The sequence below is a fragment of the Scomber japonicus genome, chromosome 18, assembly GCF_027409825.1.
Source record: "Scomber japonicus isolate fScoJap1 chromosome 18, fScoJap1.pri, whole genome shotgun sequence".
NCBI classification, from domain to species: domain Eukaryota; kingdom Metazoa; phylum Chordata; class Actinopteri; order Scombriformes; family Scombridae; genus Scomber; species Scomber japonicus.
The window spans coordinates 11,778,168-11,797,415 of record NC_070595.1 but is presented as its reverse complement, the minus strand read 5'-3'; the positions used below and the strand labels follow the sequence as shown (position 1 = coordinate 11,797,415).

Here is a 19,248-nt window from a genome sequence, read left to right as displayed (position 1 = left end):
CATGAGCCAGATGTTAAAGAAAAAGAGAAAAACAGAGATGCTGCTAAAAATGGACTCCTTTTTGTACAATGAACATGGGTGAATTATATGACAGTTCTATAGTGAAGACTTACTCAATTTTACAAAGATTTAGTAATCATGGGCAGTACTGAGCCTGTGAAATCCGTTGTATAAATTCTGCATCACAAACTGGGGGTGTGGAGTTTGAATGACTATCAATTGCAGTATGGGGAGTATAGTGTTATTGGAGGTCGTCAAAAGTCTGGATATTCTGTCTTTAGACCCAAGACCTCCAGTATTATGAAAGTTTGTCATTAAATTGCTAGAGTACTCTCTGAAAGTAAAACTGATCAGCCTCTTTGACTGTGGAGAATCACTAAATGAGGAGCTCGAGCTGACTGAATCAAAATGATCGTAAACACGAACACTTTTGAATGTTAGTTGACTCGGGAGGAAGCAAGAGACACTAATTGGATTGCGGTACTTCAGTTTTTCCTCTTTGTTGTTTAAGAAACACTTCGCTGTAAGTTAAATAGTTTTCTCCTGTAAGTGTACAGTTTGATGTTCCTGTGATAACTCTGTTAAGGAGGATGCAGGCCGATGTAATTATGTAGATTGATGAAACAGATGTAATTTCCCTTTTTCCTGGTACAAGACCTCCATGTGTTAGATTCCTCTTATGCTCTCCTGTCATTATATTTAATCAGCTCTCCTAAAGTATTTCATCTTTATCTGTTATCTTTATCAGAACGTGTCTTGGTTTTAGATAAGCTATGCTATGAAATAATATTATTATCACTGTTAATGGTCTATTTAGTTAAGAGTCTGGATGCTGGCTTTGTAAGGAAGTATTGTAGCTTTCTATCTGTCCTTCCTGCTTCTCTCTCCCCTCTTCTTCCTCCCTCTCTTCAGTTTGCTTCCTTCTCTCTCCTTCAGTTATCTGTTTTGTCCTCTGTCACCTTCAGTGCCCCCCTGTGTGTTTCTCTCTCTTTATCTGTTTTTCTTTCCCTCCGTCTCCTCAAGGTCATGGTCCTCAGACGTTCACTGAGACACACTCTCAGGGGGAGGGCTATTACAGACACACACACACACACACACACTCACACATACACACACACTAGCATGTACGTACCCTCCTGGGTGAAGCTTTCAGAGAGATGGTAGAGAGGAAGAAAGACACAGAGACAGACAGAAAGATTTCACTTTGGTAACATGACCTGCATGCCACCTTTTCACCCCCATCCAGAATCACACACACACACACACACACACACACACACACACACACACACACACAATCTGTGCCACAGTAATAAATAATGCATGTTGTATGCATGCACACACACACACACCCTCAAAGTGTTACTCAGAGGAAGTTAAGGAGCAGAAAGCTAATATCCTGCTAATTCTCATTTGGAGACACATTTCAGTTCAATTCAGGTTAATGAAACTTTACTGGCATGAGGTTTAAACTTGAGGTTAGACAAGAAAAGTAGAGTAGTCAAAAGTCTGGAGACACCTTCGCATTTACTTGAATGAGAAAGTGTGTCTAAACTTTTGACTGGTACTGTATATAAAATGAATTCCCTCTCATTCTTCCTCCATTTCTTTTTTTCTCATTTTCCTTTTCTAAAGTCCTCATTGCGCTTTTCCTCTTTCTTTTTTGTCTGTCCCACTTTCTTTTTTCTGTTTCTTACACACTCACAGGTAGGGAGGGTGGTGGATCACAGTCGAGTGAGAGGGGGAAATAACTTTAAATACATTTTATTTTAAAGGAATTTGATGAAACTTTTCTTTTATTCGTCTAAAAAGAAAAAGTATAAATTTCCTTTTTTTTATGCAGCAAAATATGATGGTGGTAATGCACTCATATCTTGGATGCTAACCTCATACTTCTAAGAACAATGAGGTTCTCATTTAAAGTGTCATTGAAAAAGAACAAGTTGTCTGCAGAGAGAAAATTGGGTAAATGTCCTCGGGAAATGTTTTTAAATAGTTAAGCTGTCACACTGCTTATGTGTCAGTGGGGGTTGCTACACAGAGGCTACAGTAAGACTTTACATGTTTGAATTTATTCCACTCATGTATCCACTAAAGCAAACCCCATCTTAAGCCAGTTTTGAGGGCATTTTATTGTATTTATATATTTCTTCTTACGGTAATACTTTATAATGTACCTAAAATATTTGGACACATGGGTGTAAACTGAGAGACAGAGGAGAGAGAGCAGCGTTCATCTCTGAAGGCTTTGGGGGTGTTGCCTTTAGCATGCTCTGCTGCCCACAAATACCTCTACTGCTTTCGTGTGTGTGTGTGTGTGTGTGTGTGTGTGTGCGTGTGCGTGTGCGTGTGTGTGTGCATGTTAGCATGTGTGTATTTGTGTGTTTGTGTCAGAACAGATGGAGACAGATAGAGCCTTTTATCCATTGATGAGTCAGGAAGCGTATGGGTTGCATCGCTCACACACACACAGACATACACACACATGGACCCGTACAGCGAGGAGAGTAGTTGGATGCTTCACTCTGTCAATTTTCAAGACCAGGCAGCAGACAAATTACTGCAACTGCCCAGGCTAGAAGAAGAGCGATCCCCAGTGTGGATCAGCAATTTAAGATAAGATAGGTTAAGATAAGATGTAGCATTTTGCTAATGTCTTAGGATTATTTTAGAAATAGAAGCAAGGCTTCACTAAGTGTAGAATAAGATTGTAATAGAAGTTGGGTTTTTTTTATGAGAGAGTCAGGATGTGGCAAGGTCAATGCAGAGACGGATCAATTCACAGAGTTAGAAATAAAATAGTGAACAGAGGAGAGAGACGGGGAAGCGCTGATGGACATGAATAAATGGAGAGACAGAGACACAGGCCAAATGTATGAAGATGAAGTACAAATGAATTATTTTAGAAATGGAGAGATCAAAAACTTTCAGCATGAGTGGGAGAAAGTGGTTGAAGGACAGAAACAAGGGAAGTAGTGACAGTCCTGATTGAATAGAGTGGCATACTCACAGGGAGGTCATATTTGTTATAGAAAGTGTGAACTGGGGAGTAAAGTGCCTGCACTGAATAACTGAAATAGACTGGAAAAATAAAGACTAAAAAACTTTGCACTTATAACATATTTGCCACCTTCACTTATGTCTCTAACAAAAAAGTTTTCTCTGTGCCATTCAATTTTGGAAAAGAGGCTCATAAACTAATTTCATTTGCTCTCAGTGATTTATTTATTTTAGAAACTATTGCATGACCTGTGACCTCTCTTTCTCCTTTTAGTCAAAACCTTGAGTGTGAATGATGTCTTACGGTGAAAATCTTTACAAGTGTCCCATATGTTTTCTTCAGTGTATTATACTGATTATAGCTGAAATACTGGTTGTTTGCAGTGATGAAAGATCTAATGTGTCTAATTGTATCTCCTAATGTGTCTATCCTGGATCCAGAGGGCTAAGATTGGTCCAAGCAAGAACACAGAGGGCAAGTCGGCCAATGCTGCATCCCGGTTCGACTCCAATGGCAACCAAGATCGCATGAAGCTGTCTGACTTCAACTTCCTGATGGTGTTGGGAAAGGGAAGCTTCGGCAAGGTGAGGCCATCATTCGGATCCATGTTTATGTATGTATGTGGGACTGCTGCCTATTTTTGTGCATTGGTGTGTATCCACAAAAGACTCATGATTATCTTTACCACCTCGTACTCTTCCTGTAGATGAGCGGCTGCGATGCTGACTACACATAAGCTGACTACATGATGCTGCTGGTCACATACTTAGCCGCATGCTTTATTCATGGGATTTAAATGTATATCCACTAGTTAGCAGATAAAAGACAAATAATCCCTGGATGATTCCAAAATGTCTACATACAGTATAAAAGGGATGTGACTTTATCAGGTGCCTCTCAGTTTAAGGACATGTTGGACTCTGTTGAATGCTGAAAATCAGTTTGCTCCAATCTGTTTTTCTCTGAAACAGATTATCTGTCTTGAGAATGTAAGCATGACATTTGACAGTGAGATTTTGCACATCACAACATACAATTTCAACTCATCTGTCACCACAACCCGATTTAAGGGCCGTGTGTGCAGCTGCTGATGTGATTCACTGCTTGCAGGTACTGCTGGTAAAGGCAGGGTGGCTGATTTGTCTCAGCTAGAAGCTAAGTTTATGAGAATTTCACACATTTTAAAATAAATGGCAGTTATACTATGTACAGACAGCTTTCGTGTTATTAATGGTCATGTAAACATACCAGTGGTGGATGGAGCAACTGTGGGCAAAGCAGTTGAAAATATACATGTTCCTGCTTGTTGAACAGGTGGTTTGATAAAGTACTTATTGGCTTTTTACTGGCAGCGGTTTTGTTCCTCTTACAGTGTCGAGCGTAGTCGTCATCAGCTCGAGTAAAATGTTATATTTCACTTCAAAGCATGCCAGCAGTGTCAGTTTTTCAGAATCTGCAACTTCACATCCTAATACACTGACCCAGTGTTCATGGGCTTAATTGCGGATGGAAAGCATTCATTTCTGAGGACACACACGACCAGGCTCTGTAGGAATGCAGGGTATCTGGTATTTGGTATTTGGTGCTCCACTCTGCATTATGTATTATCATTAATATCACTGTGTGTGTTTTCATTGAGCATTAGAGCACAAAAAACCCACAGACACAAAGGTAAGAAAAGATGGACAGAGAGAGCAAGACAAAGATCGAAAGAGTCAACGGAGATGAAGCGAAGGTAGACAGAGATGGATGAAGGGGAAGGGGCGAAGAGGATGACGTGACAAGTGGAGGGAGCGATGAAAGGGGAGAGAGACAGAGATGTAAGAGCATGGCAGCAAGGTTGACATGAATGAATTGAGAGAGAGGTAAAAACGTCAGACTGAATGAAGGAAGGGAGAGTGAGCAAGGAGGGGGAAACCTTGGCGAAGGGAAGACTGACATGAATGAATGAAAATCAAGGCAAGAAACAGAAAGAGGGGTGAAGGGAGAGCGAAAAAGAAATTTGGGTAAAAGACAGGTAGAGCAACAGGGATGGAGAGAGAGAGAGACTAGCCAACTACACTTAAATTAATATTAAACACTTGTATAATGATATGGGACACCACCTCCATTGATTAATTAACCAATTCATTCATTCATTCATTCATCAGGAGGAAAAATGATTAAATCTGTGAATCATGAACTCTGAATACAGTGACCTCCATGTCTATTATAAAGGAATACACAACTACAACAACAAGGCCACAGCCAGATGAGACCAGCTGCAGGTTCAGTGGAGCCCTCTGTTCTTGCACCTCTCAGGAAGGTGAATCTAACCCTGGAGATGGGCTCAGACTGGTTAAGGCCACATCATAAACACACACAGTCTGCAGAGTTGAAGCTGGGCTCAAAATACTAAAAAGGGGGTCCTTGGAAAAGTCTTTAAAAAGTTACTACTACGTGTTAAAAATAGGAGATTGCAAAGTAATAGATATTCAAATGGCAAACGGTGTGCAATGACTCGACTGGAATTCGTCTTATTGTTTTTGGCATCTTTGAAGTTCTTCTTAGTTTAGAGTGCCTTTCTTCAGCTTAAAATAAAAAAAAGACAACACCTTAAATGCAACACGAGACATAACAGCTGGCAAAGCTGTGAGGAAACACAGAAGACAGGGTAGCAGCGGCCAGCACACGTATAAGCAGAAGAAAAAAAGCAAAGCCAGACACAGCTTGACTCTTATAGTCTTTTGAAGAGAGTGCCTTGATTACTAATGAATTTCTTATTTTTATTTTATTTGAACACACTTGCAAATTGGTTACTCACTCATTCTGTTGTCAATGTGGCATATCCTAAAAGCAGTGAGATAACACTTAGAAATTGCGATATTGATTAACCAAATAAACAGAATGAAATCAATACCTTCTTTTCTCATCTGTAGATAAGGACTGTGACAGTGGAACACATCTAAAGTCTACATAATATCCTAAAGCTAAATAACACACTTGTTGTTTAATATCAAATGAATCCTTGCAATAATAGTGTATGTGACTTATATCATCTTTCAAAAAGTTGCCACCAGAATGCCCACTTAGTTCTGCATGGTACTGTGTGAATTAACAGATTCCAGATATATATTTATACACATTTTAGTGGCATTTCTGACCATTTAAGACATTCCTTGTTAATGAAAAGAGAAAGGAAGAGCACTCAGGAAGGAATGTTATGTGTCTATAAATGAATGACACAAAGTCGTTCATTTCCAAATCTGTCCATTTTCCTTCTGTGACTGGTGGGAAGAGGCTGGGTTTTTTTTTATTCCTGTTCAGTGTTTCCTTGACATCCTTACACCTTGAGGTCATAGGTCATTGGGTGTGTGACTGTTAGATTCAAATCACATAATGTTTCTCCTTATATTATATCCTCTGCATTATCCACTACAAGAGAGGGGGGGGGGGGTGACAGAAAGAGAGATAGAGACCATTGTCTGTGTACCAGACCTGTATGCCCGCTGCCTGTTTCCATGGTAACAGGCATTTAAAGCAACACTGATGCGTCAGTGTGGAGGGACTGAGTCTAGGGTCGATCATTACTGGAATACCAGACACATACATATACAAACACATACACGCGGATTCCTGAAGCATGCACAGATACGCATGAGCACACGCCTTCTGTAGAAACACATAATGTAGACACACATGCAGCCTGACACTCATACACACACACAGACACACACACACCCCATCTGGGCCTATACTAGATACACACACACACACACACATACACCAGTGCACTCTGTGAATAATTGCTTTCAGAAATACTAGCATTTCAGAAATAAAGAGACATGCACACACACACACACACACATACATACATACATGCAAAAGCAGGCGCTCACGTGATGTGTGTGTCATTTGAATGGTTCCTGAGTGTGCGTGGGAGGCTGGTACCTTCAGAGCTGCTCTTTCTGCCTCAGTGTCTGCGGACATCTGCATCACAATACCGCTGCTGACGTTTCTGCGCGGACGTGCTTACAGTGTGATAATTACACACACACGCTCGTATCTCACGGGCAAGTGCATGCTTCTTCCTAATCTATATTGTCATGTCTTTATACACAAACATCACAAGCATTCAAGCATTAACGCACACGTATGAGGTTATGTTGTGACTATACGTTCATGTGTGAAGTCAACGTATGTCCTGGAAGTTTTAGCACCACGGACAGCGCCCTGCTCAAAGGCGAAGATGGCTTACATCTTTTATAATTACTCTATTTAATTGAGCCTGAGGATAGACTGTTTTATCACAAAATCAATCTGTTGTGTCATAAGAGGCGTGGAAGTATTATTTACTCTGCAAACCATCACTCAGGCCTGGATTTACTAAAGCTTTTGCTCTGGTTTTTAAGACACAGATTTGACGCATTCTGCCCCCGATGTATGTGATGTATTCATTAAACAGAGGACCACCACACGGAAGCCACAATTTGTGGGTCATTTGTGCGAATGTTTACCACCTATAAGTGAGGACTGCACAAATACCAGGTGGTAAAAGAAGCTGATTATATATTGTGATGGATTTGATAAGACCAAACAAATGTACAACAATCAGTTTTGCAGGAGAAGTTGCTTGCTTCTGAAAAGCAGGTGTAAACAAAGCAGATCTACACCAATGTGGTTGGAAAGGTGATTTTAGATTTCAACAACTTTAGACACAGAGTAGTCCTAACATAACTAAAAATAACATATTACATACATATAACTTTTAATCACTGTTCCAATAAGTAGTGTTGAGATGTCACTCGGCTAGGAGCAACAAGCACATCAGCTTATTCAAAAATGCTGCATCCTCTCCAGATTGTATTAGAGAGTATGTTGCAGGTTGTAATGTGCCTGTGTGTTTAGGTTGTATTCATGTGTGTTCTTGGATGTGCTTTGGATTTTTCCCTCCACACCTGCCATGCGTCATCATGATTAGCCCTGCCCTGCTCCTTGTGTCTCCCCCAGTCAATCAGCTGTTTTCCTGTCCTTCTCTTCCACCTGCATATCATCAGTTTAGTCAGTACAGTTTCAGTTTTCAGTTCAGTTTTCAGTTCAGTTTTCAGTTCAGTCTCAGTTCAGATCATTTGTTCTGTCCTATTCAGTTTGGCTGGGTCTGCACACCTTATTACTGGATTTAGGAGTCCAGTGTTTAGGTCCATCCACTGCTACTCTCACAGCACTCAGTGGATATAGGGCTATATATACTAGATGAATATACTACACAGTAATAAACATAGTGCAGCATCATGCGGTGCACTGTAGTGCAGTAGAGTGTGGTTTCATTTGCTTTTCCTGAGTAAATCCACTGTGCAAGGTCAGCAGAGAAAACACACTGGCGTCATTTACGACATATGACAGATAATATCCTCAGGTCTGCTTTTCTGGCAAATGACCCTGAACAACTTTCTTGGATAAAACAGCATTGCCAGTAGTGACACGCCACAATTCATAGTACAGTAGACAGTTTATGAATGACACTGTGACAAAAGTGACCTTGATTGAGACACTGAACTTTTATTATATCATGAAATGTAGCTATGAAGCTAAACTCAGCATGCTAATGGCCTCAAGTGACATGCAAAAGCTAAACAATTGTTTGCTCCTGTTGTTACTTTGTCTCCTGTGTGTCTTTTGTCTGCAGAGACATTTAGATTTTTGATGAAATCTTGTTTCATGTCTTCTTTCTCTTCTGTTGGTCTTGCCCTTGTGGTTGCTTTAAATGAGCTTCTGGCCAGATGGTGTCCTTCCTCCCTGTTTTAACTTTATAGAGTTTGTATTTACATAAAGTCACACTGACACCATATGGGACACACACACACACACACACACACACACACACACACACACACACACACACACACACACACACACACACACACACACACACACACACACACACACACACACACACTCACTCACTCTCTCTCTCTCTCACTCACGCCTGCTTTAGTCAAAGGATACCACCAGCATAGATCCAACTTCAATAGAAATCTAACTTTAATGCTGAAGATTATAACACACATTCATGAACTGTGGCCGCACTCTATGCAAACACACACTTTCAACCTCACATACATTTACACACACTCACACACTTATATACTGTAAGTGTGACTCTTTGTCCATCTGTGCTGCTCTCCCAGTAGAATCCCAAACCCAATAACCCCTCTGTATTATCATACCTGAATATTTATAAGACATAAACAGCAAAGCTGCAGAGTTTCCGATCTCTTGGGTGGGGGGGGGGGGGGGTATGAAGTGGATATAAGGTCAGTCGTAGTGCTCTATTCTTGGTAGGGTTGGAAAAAATAAAGAGTGTGTGGTGTGGTTTCCATTTACATCATGAAGCTGACATTCATCTACAGCACCTTTACATGAGTAACCAGGTAGTGGACGCTTGACAGCACATGTTGCTGTTTGCAGACATGCTGTCTCTCAGCTGCTCTATGTAAGATCTAGACTATCTCACTGCCCCAGAACAATGCTGCTACATTAAACACATCAGTAAAACCATCAAACTCAGCCTTGCTTGAGAAGACTTGAGCAGCTGCAAAAAAAAAACTTTTAGTGCACCCTCTGCTTTATGCAAATGAGCATAAGAAATGTAATAAAAGCTTTAAATTTGAAATACGATTGGTTGAAAGATTCTTTGTTGAGGTCCAAAAACTCAATTAGCCTTGTGGGAAGAACAAACACACCATGGTAGCATGGTATGTGATTGAGAGCCCAGCCATTTTTCTTCCACATTGCTCCTGCCTTTCCCACTGCCTTGTTTTAAGATACAATACATACATACTTTTATTAGTGTTAGAACTGTTAGAAGAAGAAGACTGTGCAGTCAGTCAAGTAGTTTTAGTAGAAAGACAGCTGAAGAGAGACTGTATCTGTCCTGATCATTAGCATAAATTACAACTTTCCTCAGTGTCTCAAAAGTTGTCCTGGGTCTCTTGCTCTCAAGAAACCTCAAAGAAAAATTCAGATTTTTGAGCACTGTTGTGATGCTTGAATTTTTGTTGTCATGTGCTTTCTTAATTTCAGAGAGTAGCTACAGTCAGGGTGTCAGGGTGGATGTAATAATGTCCTTCTATGTAGTCAAAATCTACTTTAAACACAAATCTCTTATTTACTGTGTCATGTTTTTCTGTACACACAGTACACACACTCATGTAACACCCCCACATACTGTACAATTCAGTCCAGAAAGTTTTGACTTCAGTGGCTTTCTAGTCACAGGCCTGCTTCAACTTTTATGAGACGACCTGTGAGTGGAGATTTGACCCACATTTGGCATTTATGCAGCAGCCACTGGGGTCTTCAGGAAAGAAGATATGATGAGAGGAGAGGAAAGGAAAGGATTGAGAAACGAGTGTTGAGAAATTGAGAAACAAAAGGGAGGAAACATGCATAAAAAAGGAGAGGAGGAGAGGAGGATACGCTAAGAGAGAAACCTGTGAGAGGAAGTCGAGACAGAAATGTTTACTTCTCTGTTTGACAGACTGAGAGCAGCATTAGCCTGACCTTGGATACAAGACATTGAAACTGCTGAGCGCGCACACACACACACACACACACACACACACACACACACACACACACACAGAGAGAGAGCAATGCAGAGGCAGTCATCTCATGGTGGATGCTTTCTAGGCATCTGACTTGCCCTTCTCTGCAGCCGGTGTGTGTGTGTGTGTGTGTGTGTGTGTGTGTGTGTGTGTTTGACTCCTAGCAGATGTGCTCCCAAACTTCACAATTTCAACAATTAGGATTCTGAATTGCTAGACTCTTTCTCTGTCGTTCCCTCCGTCCTTCCTCTCTGCCTGCCCTTTGCTTCCTCCACTTTTTAAAATCCCACTTTCTTCACCTGTCCACCTTCCTTTATCTCCACACGCCCCCACACTGTGTGCCCTAAGGATCCTGAAAAAGAAATGGGAAATAATCCCCTCTTTCTCCTCTTACTCTTTCTTTTCAACTTTCTTCTCCTTCTCGGTGTTCGTGAAGGGCAAAGAGAGGCAAACATTATGGAATTCCTAGAGAAGCATTGAATAATCTTTCTCTATGTCTATTATTCCTTCTTTTTTTAAATAACACACAATTTTGCATTTGGCACAAATTACATTTTTGCCCAAATGCTAATGCAAGTTGATGTCACTTCTGTCTGCAGGAAGAAAACCTGCAAAATAGTTGTAGTTACATTTTGTAATAGTCCTTTAATCACCTCTCTTACCTCTGTACTGCCTACCTTTTTCTTCCTGTTTCTCTTGTATTCTCTCTCTCTCTCTCTCTCTCTCTCTCTCTCTCTCCCTTTCTCTCTCTCTCTCTCTCTCTCTCTCTCTCTCTCTCTCTCTCTCTCTCTCTCTCTCTCTCTCTCTCTCTCTCTACCCAAAGAAGATTTCTGTATCACCCCATTCCTTTATCCCTGCCCTTTACACTACCTCCTCTATCTCTCTGTCTCCCCCTCTTTTCTTTCCTTCCCTTCCTCCATCTTACTTTCAAGGTGATGTTGGTGCAAAAGTGTGACAGTAGCTGTGTATCATAAAGATTTGTAATATTGATGAATATTTCTTTCTTGTATTTGTAATCTATCCCCTCTTTCTCTCTCTGTCTGTCTCTCTAGGTGATGCTGGCAGAGCGTAAAGGGACAGAGGATCTATATGCCATAAAGATCCTGAAGAAGGATGTTGTGATCCAGGATGATGATGTAGAGTGCACCATGGTGGAGAAGAGAGTGTTAGCATTGGCCGGAAAGCCCCCGTTCTTAACACAGCTGCACTCCACCTTCCAGAGCATGGTGGGTGGTCCAGTACATTTTCATATATCCTACAAAAAATAACAGCCCTAATTTTTTATAGCTTTACTGTCACTGCTTAATTGCATATTCTAAAACTAATAAAAAGTACATTTTGAGGGGGAAACTTCTTTTGGTTAAAAATAAGATATCATATGATGACAAATGAATAAAACATAGCAATAATAAAGCAGGAAGCTGGAAAATTATGTTTGGAATCATTTTTTCAGAATGATACAGGTAGCAGCGACAAACATCAAGATCAACTGTTACTTTATCTTTGAGTTTTATTTACTGTTTAAGGGAAAAATTCATGTGTTGGTAGCAAAAACACACAATCACTATAAAACCTGTTCATTTTACATCACTGTATTTAGTCTTTCTTCATTCTTTGCAAGCTGAACTGACTCTTTCGCATTATATTTGATCAGAAGTGATGCACAGTGCGGTGTCCTGCTGAAGAGCACAGCGGCACTGCTGGTGAGCACTGTGGTCGTAACAGCAGCCACCCTGCCTGCTGTCACCAGCTCACAGCTGGAGTACACAGTCCGGATTCATGTTTGATTCATGCTCATCTTCCAACGTATAATCCATATTACATTAGATGAGTTTATCACGCTAGAAGATGAGTCAACAGAGGAGCAACTATAGCTCACCGGTCCCATCCTTAACACTGAGTACATGTCGTATACATTCTTCTATGCTAAATAAACACACACATACGTCCATGTTTTCATTGATCACTGAACATAAAATATTGTGAATCCATTTGAAGTTGTGGTTAAAGGCTAGCTAATAAAGTTGACCTGACCTACACACACACACACACACACACACACACACACACACACACACATCAGAAGTGAGTGTGTTAATCCTTCTTAGCACTAATTCTCTGACCAGATGAGGGCTTTCGTACATATGGGACTCATGCAGTCACACACACACATACACACACAAACAGGCAATTATAACATGCATAGACACATATATGGAGCACATATTACACACAAACAAGTGCTCATAAGAGTTATCAGCCAGTGCAGGCACACGTATTCACAAACACACTCGCACAGATGCACACTAAAAGCCCAAGCTAAATATTTTCTTCAAAACACACACACATACACACAAACACACACACACACACACACACACACACACACAAACCGACATATGGCCACATCCCTCCACGCTCCCTCACATACTGTACCTTATTGAAAATTTCTGTAGATAATGGAGGAGAATTGGCTCTTAAATTGATGTCGCTGTGTTCCCTCAGTTGCAGATTGATTGGATGCACAGACGACAACCCAATCACCTCTTTGTCACTGTCCTCTTCCTTCTTCTTTCTCCAACTTTTATCCTTCTATTTTCTCTTCCAATGTAATTTTCTCTCCGTCTCTCCTTAATTTATCTTCTATATCTGCCCTAAATTCTGTCTTGTATCTTCTATCTCACTATCATTGTTCATTTCTCTGTGACCTCACCTGCTCTCATGTCTCATGTACTTTTTGACCTTTTTCTCTCTCTCTCTCTCTCTCTGTCCTCCCCTCTGTCTCTCCATAGGACCGCTTGTATTTTGTCATGGAGTACATCAACGGCGGAGATCTCATGTATCAGATTCAGCAGGTCGGCAAATTCAAAGAGCCCCACGCTGTGTGAGTAGACGCACATTCACATGCACACACAAAGTAAGCATTTGTACACTAACAGCCAAGATATCTTCTTAGCCACTGTTAAAAAAAAAAACCTCTCAATCCTGTGCTTACCTACAATCGGTTTTTTAATGCTTCTTTAAATCATATTGAATAAGCCATCAGTACTTTTGACTGGCCGAGATGATGGATGAGCGATCCTAGCAGAGCCTCGGGGTAAAATATGTTGTTCACCCCCGATGAACATCGCCGCTCTGAGGAAACTCAAAGAAAGAAAGTAATCCAGCTTCTCCCGAGTTTTCAGTGTGCGGTAGAATACCTGCATAGAACTGCAGAGTATAATTAAGGTGGCTGGTGGGATCACCGGTGTCAAGCCGAACCAGCAGGCTGACATATTTGACAAGCAGGCTGTCGGGGAAAGTGAGAGCAGTGGTGGAGTTTGCCCTTCATCTGCTTTACAAGGAATTACAGTTCCTTCCCTCTGGCAGAAGGTTTAGACTGCTCAAGGGCAAGTTGAACAGGGCGAGGAACTCTTTTATCTAAGGACATCAACTGTGTTTAATTTATGAATTAGACAATAGTCAGGATGTCTTGAACTTTTATCTCAGTGTGTTTACTATTCTCCTATATATTAATGTTGTGTCTTAAACCTAAAGCGGACTTAGCCTCCTGCTGCAGCGACACCCCTCTGGTCATCATTCCGATCACAGATAAAACATCCAACAAGCTCTAAGCAGGCCCTACATATTCTGCACCACTCTCCACGCCTTCAAAATGCCTCTTGACATCTTTTATGTGCACTTTACAAAGAGACATTGATTGCGCATGTCCACACAAACACATACACACACACACATAGTTGACCGTGTGGTCAGTGTGTCCAGACTCCTCCTGTTGATCTTATCAGCTGCTCTCTGGCCTTGAAGAGACAGCACTGACCTTTAATGCTGACACACACACACACACACACACACACAAATTATTCCTCCGGTTTCCCCCTGTCCTTTCCTTCAGCCTCTTTCTAATTACTGTTGTTGTTTCTCTGTGATTGTAGATTCTATGCAGCAGAGATAGCCATTGGTCTGTTCTTCCTGCATCTAAAGGGCATCATCTACAGGTAACATCCATACCACAACATAGTGAATACAGAACATTTACACCAAACTATGGACAGCTACCATTAGACCCAATCCCAGTCTCCACCTAATCAACAGCGTCCCCTCCATACATATGGCCTTTTGGCTGGAGGGTCACTGATGTCACTGACTGTACATCACATATCATATAGCCTACATATCCTGGTAAAAATGACACCAGTGAGTTTGTATCTCTAAGTGACACACTATGTGACACATTATTAATTCTTAACTCACTTTTATGATATGATGACATGATAACCAAATGTACTGTGTTAAAATGAGTAATAAAACTGTAATTTCAATAGCCCAAACACATTTGACACCTTGGGTTGAAAAAAAAGGCAATTTTAGACTTAAATGTGTCATAAGTCACTGAAGTTCTTAATGTGGGTTATTGATTTTCTGGATAATGTTGTTTTTGCTTTCTTTTGAATTTTTTTCAACAAAAGCAGATCAATTTCAAGACTAAAACTGCTTCAGAGATTAAAAAAACAAAAAACAAATAGTTGAACACTGTGTTTTAATGGATGATAAAAATTTCTCTGGACTAAAGCACGCACTCGCTGTAACATCAGCACTACAAGGAGGAAGTTAAACATTAATGTGTGATATGCAGGATGGGGGCAAATCACATTTTTCTGACTACTTGACTCACCCCAAGAAGCCTCTAAAAGAAATTTACGGCAACAACTAGGTTTTGACCTTTTAGATTTCAACTACAATTAACTGACACCTATTGTTTATGGTACCAAGCTGGGCATCCTAACACACAAATGACGCAGTCCCCCCCCCCCCTTCCACCTGTGAATCTGAATCACATCTGTCCTCCATGTTGGTGTAACTCTTGTAAGTCCAACTCTTGGATCAACCTGTGCATAATTACTATTAAACTTGAGAAGATGAGCCTTCTTGGTCCATATTTGCTTATAAATTGAGTGCTGTTCCTTGTGATGGAACTGATGGAGAGCTGGCTGACCCAAAGCGAAGAAGTTGTCAGGAGAACGGGTTTAATACTCGACATCTAATTCTGGTTAAGTAAAGGTAGATTATTAAAAACCTTCACCAAACCTGTAACCTTACCACGTGTCCATATAAGGTAATTCTTTTATCATCTATGCCTCTATTGGGTATTGAACTATAAACAAAACACTAGGGCTGGATGGTATGTCCAAAATCTCATATTCTAATATAGATTATTCCATATTCCGATGATGATACCTATACTGAAATGATTATACGAAATGATACTTCTTTCAATCCTCCCATGATATATATCGTCATATCACACAGCCCTACAAGATACTATGCTGACTAAAGTTATCTGAAGTCATGTAGTCTATACATAGGTCACATGAAATCCATCCTACGAGGAGATCAGTCTGACCGTCTGCACAAAGCCGGCATATCTCCACCCGACCTTGGTTACAATAGGACAGAGCCAGCCTTATCAAGACAGCTGCTTAATCCCAGCCAGCCTCTGTAGACAGAGAGATGAACAGCTCTTAGAGAGACAGATCATGACCTACTGCTCCCAGGAGAGAAGGTGACCAGACTATGACCCGGGGAACACAAATAATTCCCCCTTTTGACATTGTTTTCCCCCTCCTGTAGGGACCTGAAGCTGGACAACGTGATGCTGGACTGCGAGGGCCACATTAAGATAGCAGACTTTGGCATGTGTAAAGAAAATATGTTGGATGGAGTCACCACCAAGACCTTCTGTGGAACACCAGACTACATAGCTCCTGAGGTTTGTGTCTTTGTGTGTGTGTGTGTGTGAGGTGTGAGTGATGGTCCCTGGTCTATATTTGATCATGCTGTTGTCATGACGACAGATGCTATAAAGTGCTTAATGCAAGGACAGGACACAAACACCCCTAACCTCAACTATACTGGTTGTCCAATTGCCTTGATGTAGCTTTGCTCTGTTTCAGATCTATGGAAATCTTAGACTGAATTTATTTCTCTGTTATTAACTAAAAACTGTTCCAAGTTGATCCGGATTCAGTTTTATCTAAATGTAGCTGTGTTTAAATGAGTTGTTAATTAGCATAATGACCTTGTTAGAAGAAAATTGCCTCATGTAACCACATAAGTCAAAGTAAACTGGCTCCTTGGGTCATACTGTACATTTTATTACTATGTGTTTTGTGTTACAGTATATTACAGTGTATTCTTAATGCATCTATAGATAGAGATAGCTGATCTGTTACCTAGAAGGTTTGATACAACAAAAGCACTAAACTGCTTGGTTATGATGGAGTGATAACTTTGGTGTATTGTCAGTGTCAGAAACTTTATTTCTTCCTTAGCAGTAAATAATATCTGATCGTGGTTGGAAGTTATTTGAATTATTCATACTAATGTATCTTGAAACTGAATGAGGAAGTGGACTGATATGTTTGATATTAAAACTGGTTGTGTTGAGGTTAAAGAATTGTTCATTGTGTCAACTGCCTTGTCAATTCATTCAATGATTAAGTGATGGGGACTTTATCTTTATTTTTCAGATCATAGCCTACCAACCTTATGGAAAATCTGTGGACTGGTGGGCCTTCGGAGTATTGCTCTATGAGATGCTGGCTGGACAGGTTGGTTGGTTTGTGTGTGTATGTTTGACAGTGTGTGTGTGTGAGTGTGTGTGGGTTTATGGTGCCCGTCGGCTCCAGAAGCTACATAGTCGAGCAATAGTTGTCGCATTTTGCTTCATTTGAATGAAATATAAACTTCTGAAATACATCCGTACATGTGAGTAGACAACAGGAACAATCATAGCAACAATCTTAGCAACAACAGCCAGTTTTTGGGCATGTGATGTTATCAAGAGGAGGAAATAGAGGTAACATTGCAAACGCTTACAGGGCAGGATAAAGCCCTGGTTTTTGACTTTCAGGCAGCATTTTTATATACTTGAACTTTGACTATGCTAAACATAGACATCTGACATCATAACAGCATATAACTGCAAAATCAGAAACAGCATGTTATGACCCCTTTAAACCCAGTAAAAAAAAAAAAGAAATGAAGCAAAGCAGTGAATTAAACTCCACTCTCAGCAGCATTTGTATTCATGACTGACATTGAAAAAACAAACACAATGATCGTAGCCTTTAAAGTTTGACATTGTGTAATTAAAGGTTAGCTATTAAATTATACCCCTTAATGAGTTTTCCTCTTGTGGCATTAATAATTGTTAAGAGCAGATGTGACATTTTCAAATCATGGATATCTCATTTGTGAGCATTACAGGCCTGCGGTATTCTGATATTCTGAGCAGTTCAGACAAAAAAAAAGCTTTTTAATTATTCAATTTAAATATCCTCCATTTGTCCTGCCCTTCACATCTCTCCTCTCCTCTCCTCTCCAGCCTCCATTTGATGGTGAGGATGAGGATGAGTTATTTCAGTCCATCATGGAGCATCACGTCTCCTATCCCAAGTCGATGTCCAAAGAGGCTGTCGCTGTCTGTAAAGGGGTGAGTCTCCACACACACACACACACACACACACACACACGCTTTGTACACCACAAGTCACTTGTCTATCTCACAAGCTCAAAATCTCTCTCTCACACACATGCACGCACACACTCACACACACACACACAAGCAAAAGAGATAATTGGGAGTTGGGTATTACATTTGTTTGAGGAAAGGAAACAGGAACAAGAGAGGGAGGAGGTGAATGGAGGAAGAGAAGGAGGCAGAGAGGGACATCGAAATTATCTGCATAATTAAAGCCATTGTGAGGGAACATTTATTTGGAGTGAAACAACATTGTTCACTCTCACTATCTGTCCTGCTTCCATCTATCTCTCTCCCTCTTTCTCTCTTTCTCTTTCTCTCTCTCTCTCTCTCTCTCTCTCTCTCTCTCTCTCTCTCTCTCTCTCTCTCTCTCTGTCTCTCTCTCTGTCTCTCTGTCTCTCTCTCTGTCTCTCTCTCTCTGTCTCTCTCCCTCTCTGTCTATCTCTCTGTCTCTCTCTCTCTCTCTCTCTCTCTCTCTCTCTCTCTCTCTGTCATAACGCTCTCCTTTCCCGTCCTTCTCTCCCTGCAGTGTTCATTTTTAAGCTGCTGTTTCGCTTTTTTTCATTGTACATTCTCTCTATCTCGCTCTCTCTCTCTCTCTCACACACACACACACAAACACACAGACATGCACACAGACATTCTCCCTCTCTCCCCTTGCTCTGTTACTGTCACACACACAGTACACTGCTGTAATAGCCTTAGTGTGTGCAGTGTGTTCAGTTGGCTGTGGAAACTCCTCTTCAGAATAGACTGGCCAGTACCAAATGATGCCCTGACACTTCCCAACTGGTCTGAGCTGTGTGTGTGTGTGTGTGTGTACGTGTTTGTACGTGTGTGTGTACGTGTGTGTGTGCACGTACATGCATGCGAGCTGATTACTGCTATAAACGGAGTGGGTCCTCTCTATCAAATCACTACCTCTCTGTCTCATCTCCTACCTCTGCACTTCACTGAGCATGACAAACTACACGTACACACACACACACACACACACACACACACACACACAGATATATGGAATGTTTAGATACACATTCAGGCCTTTTACACAGAGCAAGTAATCTCTCTCTCTCTCTCTCTCTCTCTCTCTCTCTCTCTCTCTCCCTCTCTCACTG

At 40.9% G+C, this 19,248-nt stretch overlaps 1 protein-coding gene across 1 annotated transcript in view; it reads left to right on the top strand.

Annotated features, from left to right (window-relative positions):
- LOC128378636 (protein kinase C beta type) overlaps positions 1-19,248 on the top strand; it is a 79,104-nt gene that overhangs the window by 50,548 nt on the left and 9,308 nt on the right. The window contains exons 9-15 of the mRNA XM_053338203.1: positions 3,442-3,585; positions 11,640-11,813; positions 13,380-13,471; positions 14,523-14,585; positions 16,219-16,357; positions 17,118-17,198; positions 17,975-18,082. Of these exons, the coding sequence (XP_053194178.1) occupies positions 3,442-3,585; positions 11,640-11,813; positions 13,380-13,471; positions 14,523-14,585; positions 16,219-16,357; positions 17,118-17,198; positions 17,975-18,082 (801 nt within the window). The remainder of the gene's footprint in view (positions 1-3,441; positions 3,586-11,639; positions 11,814-13,379; positions 13,472-14,522; positions 14,586-16,218; positions 16,358-17,117; positions 17,199-17,974; positions 18,083-19,248) is intronic.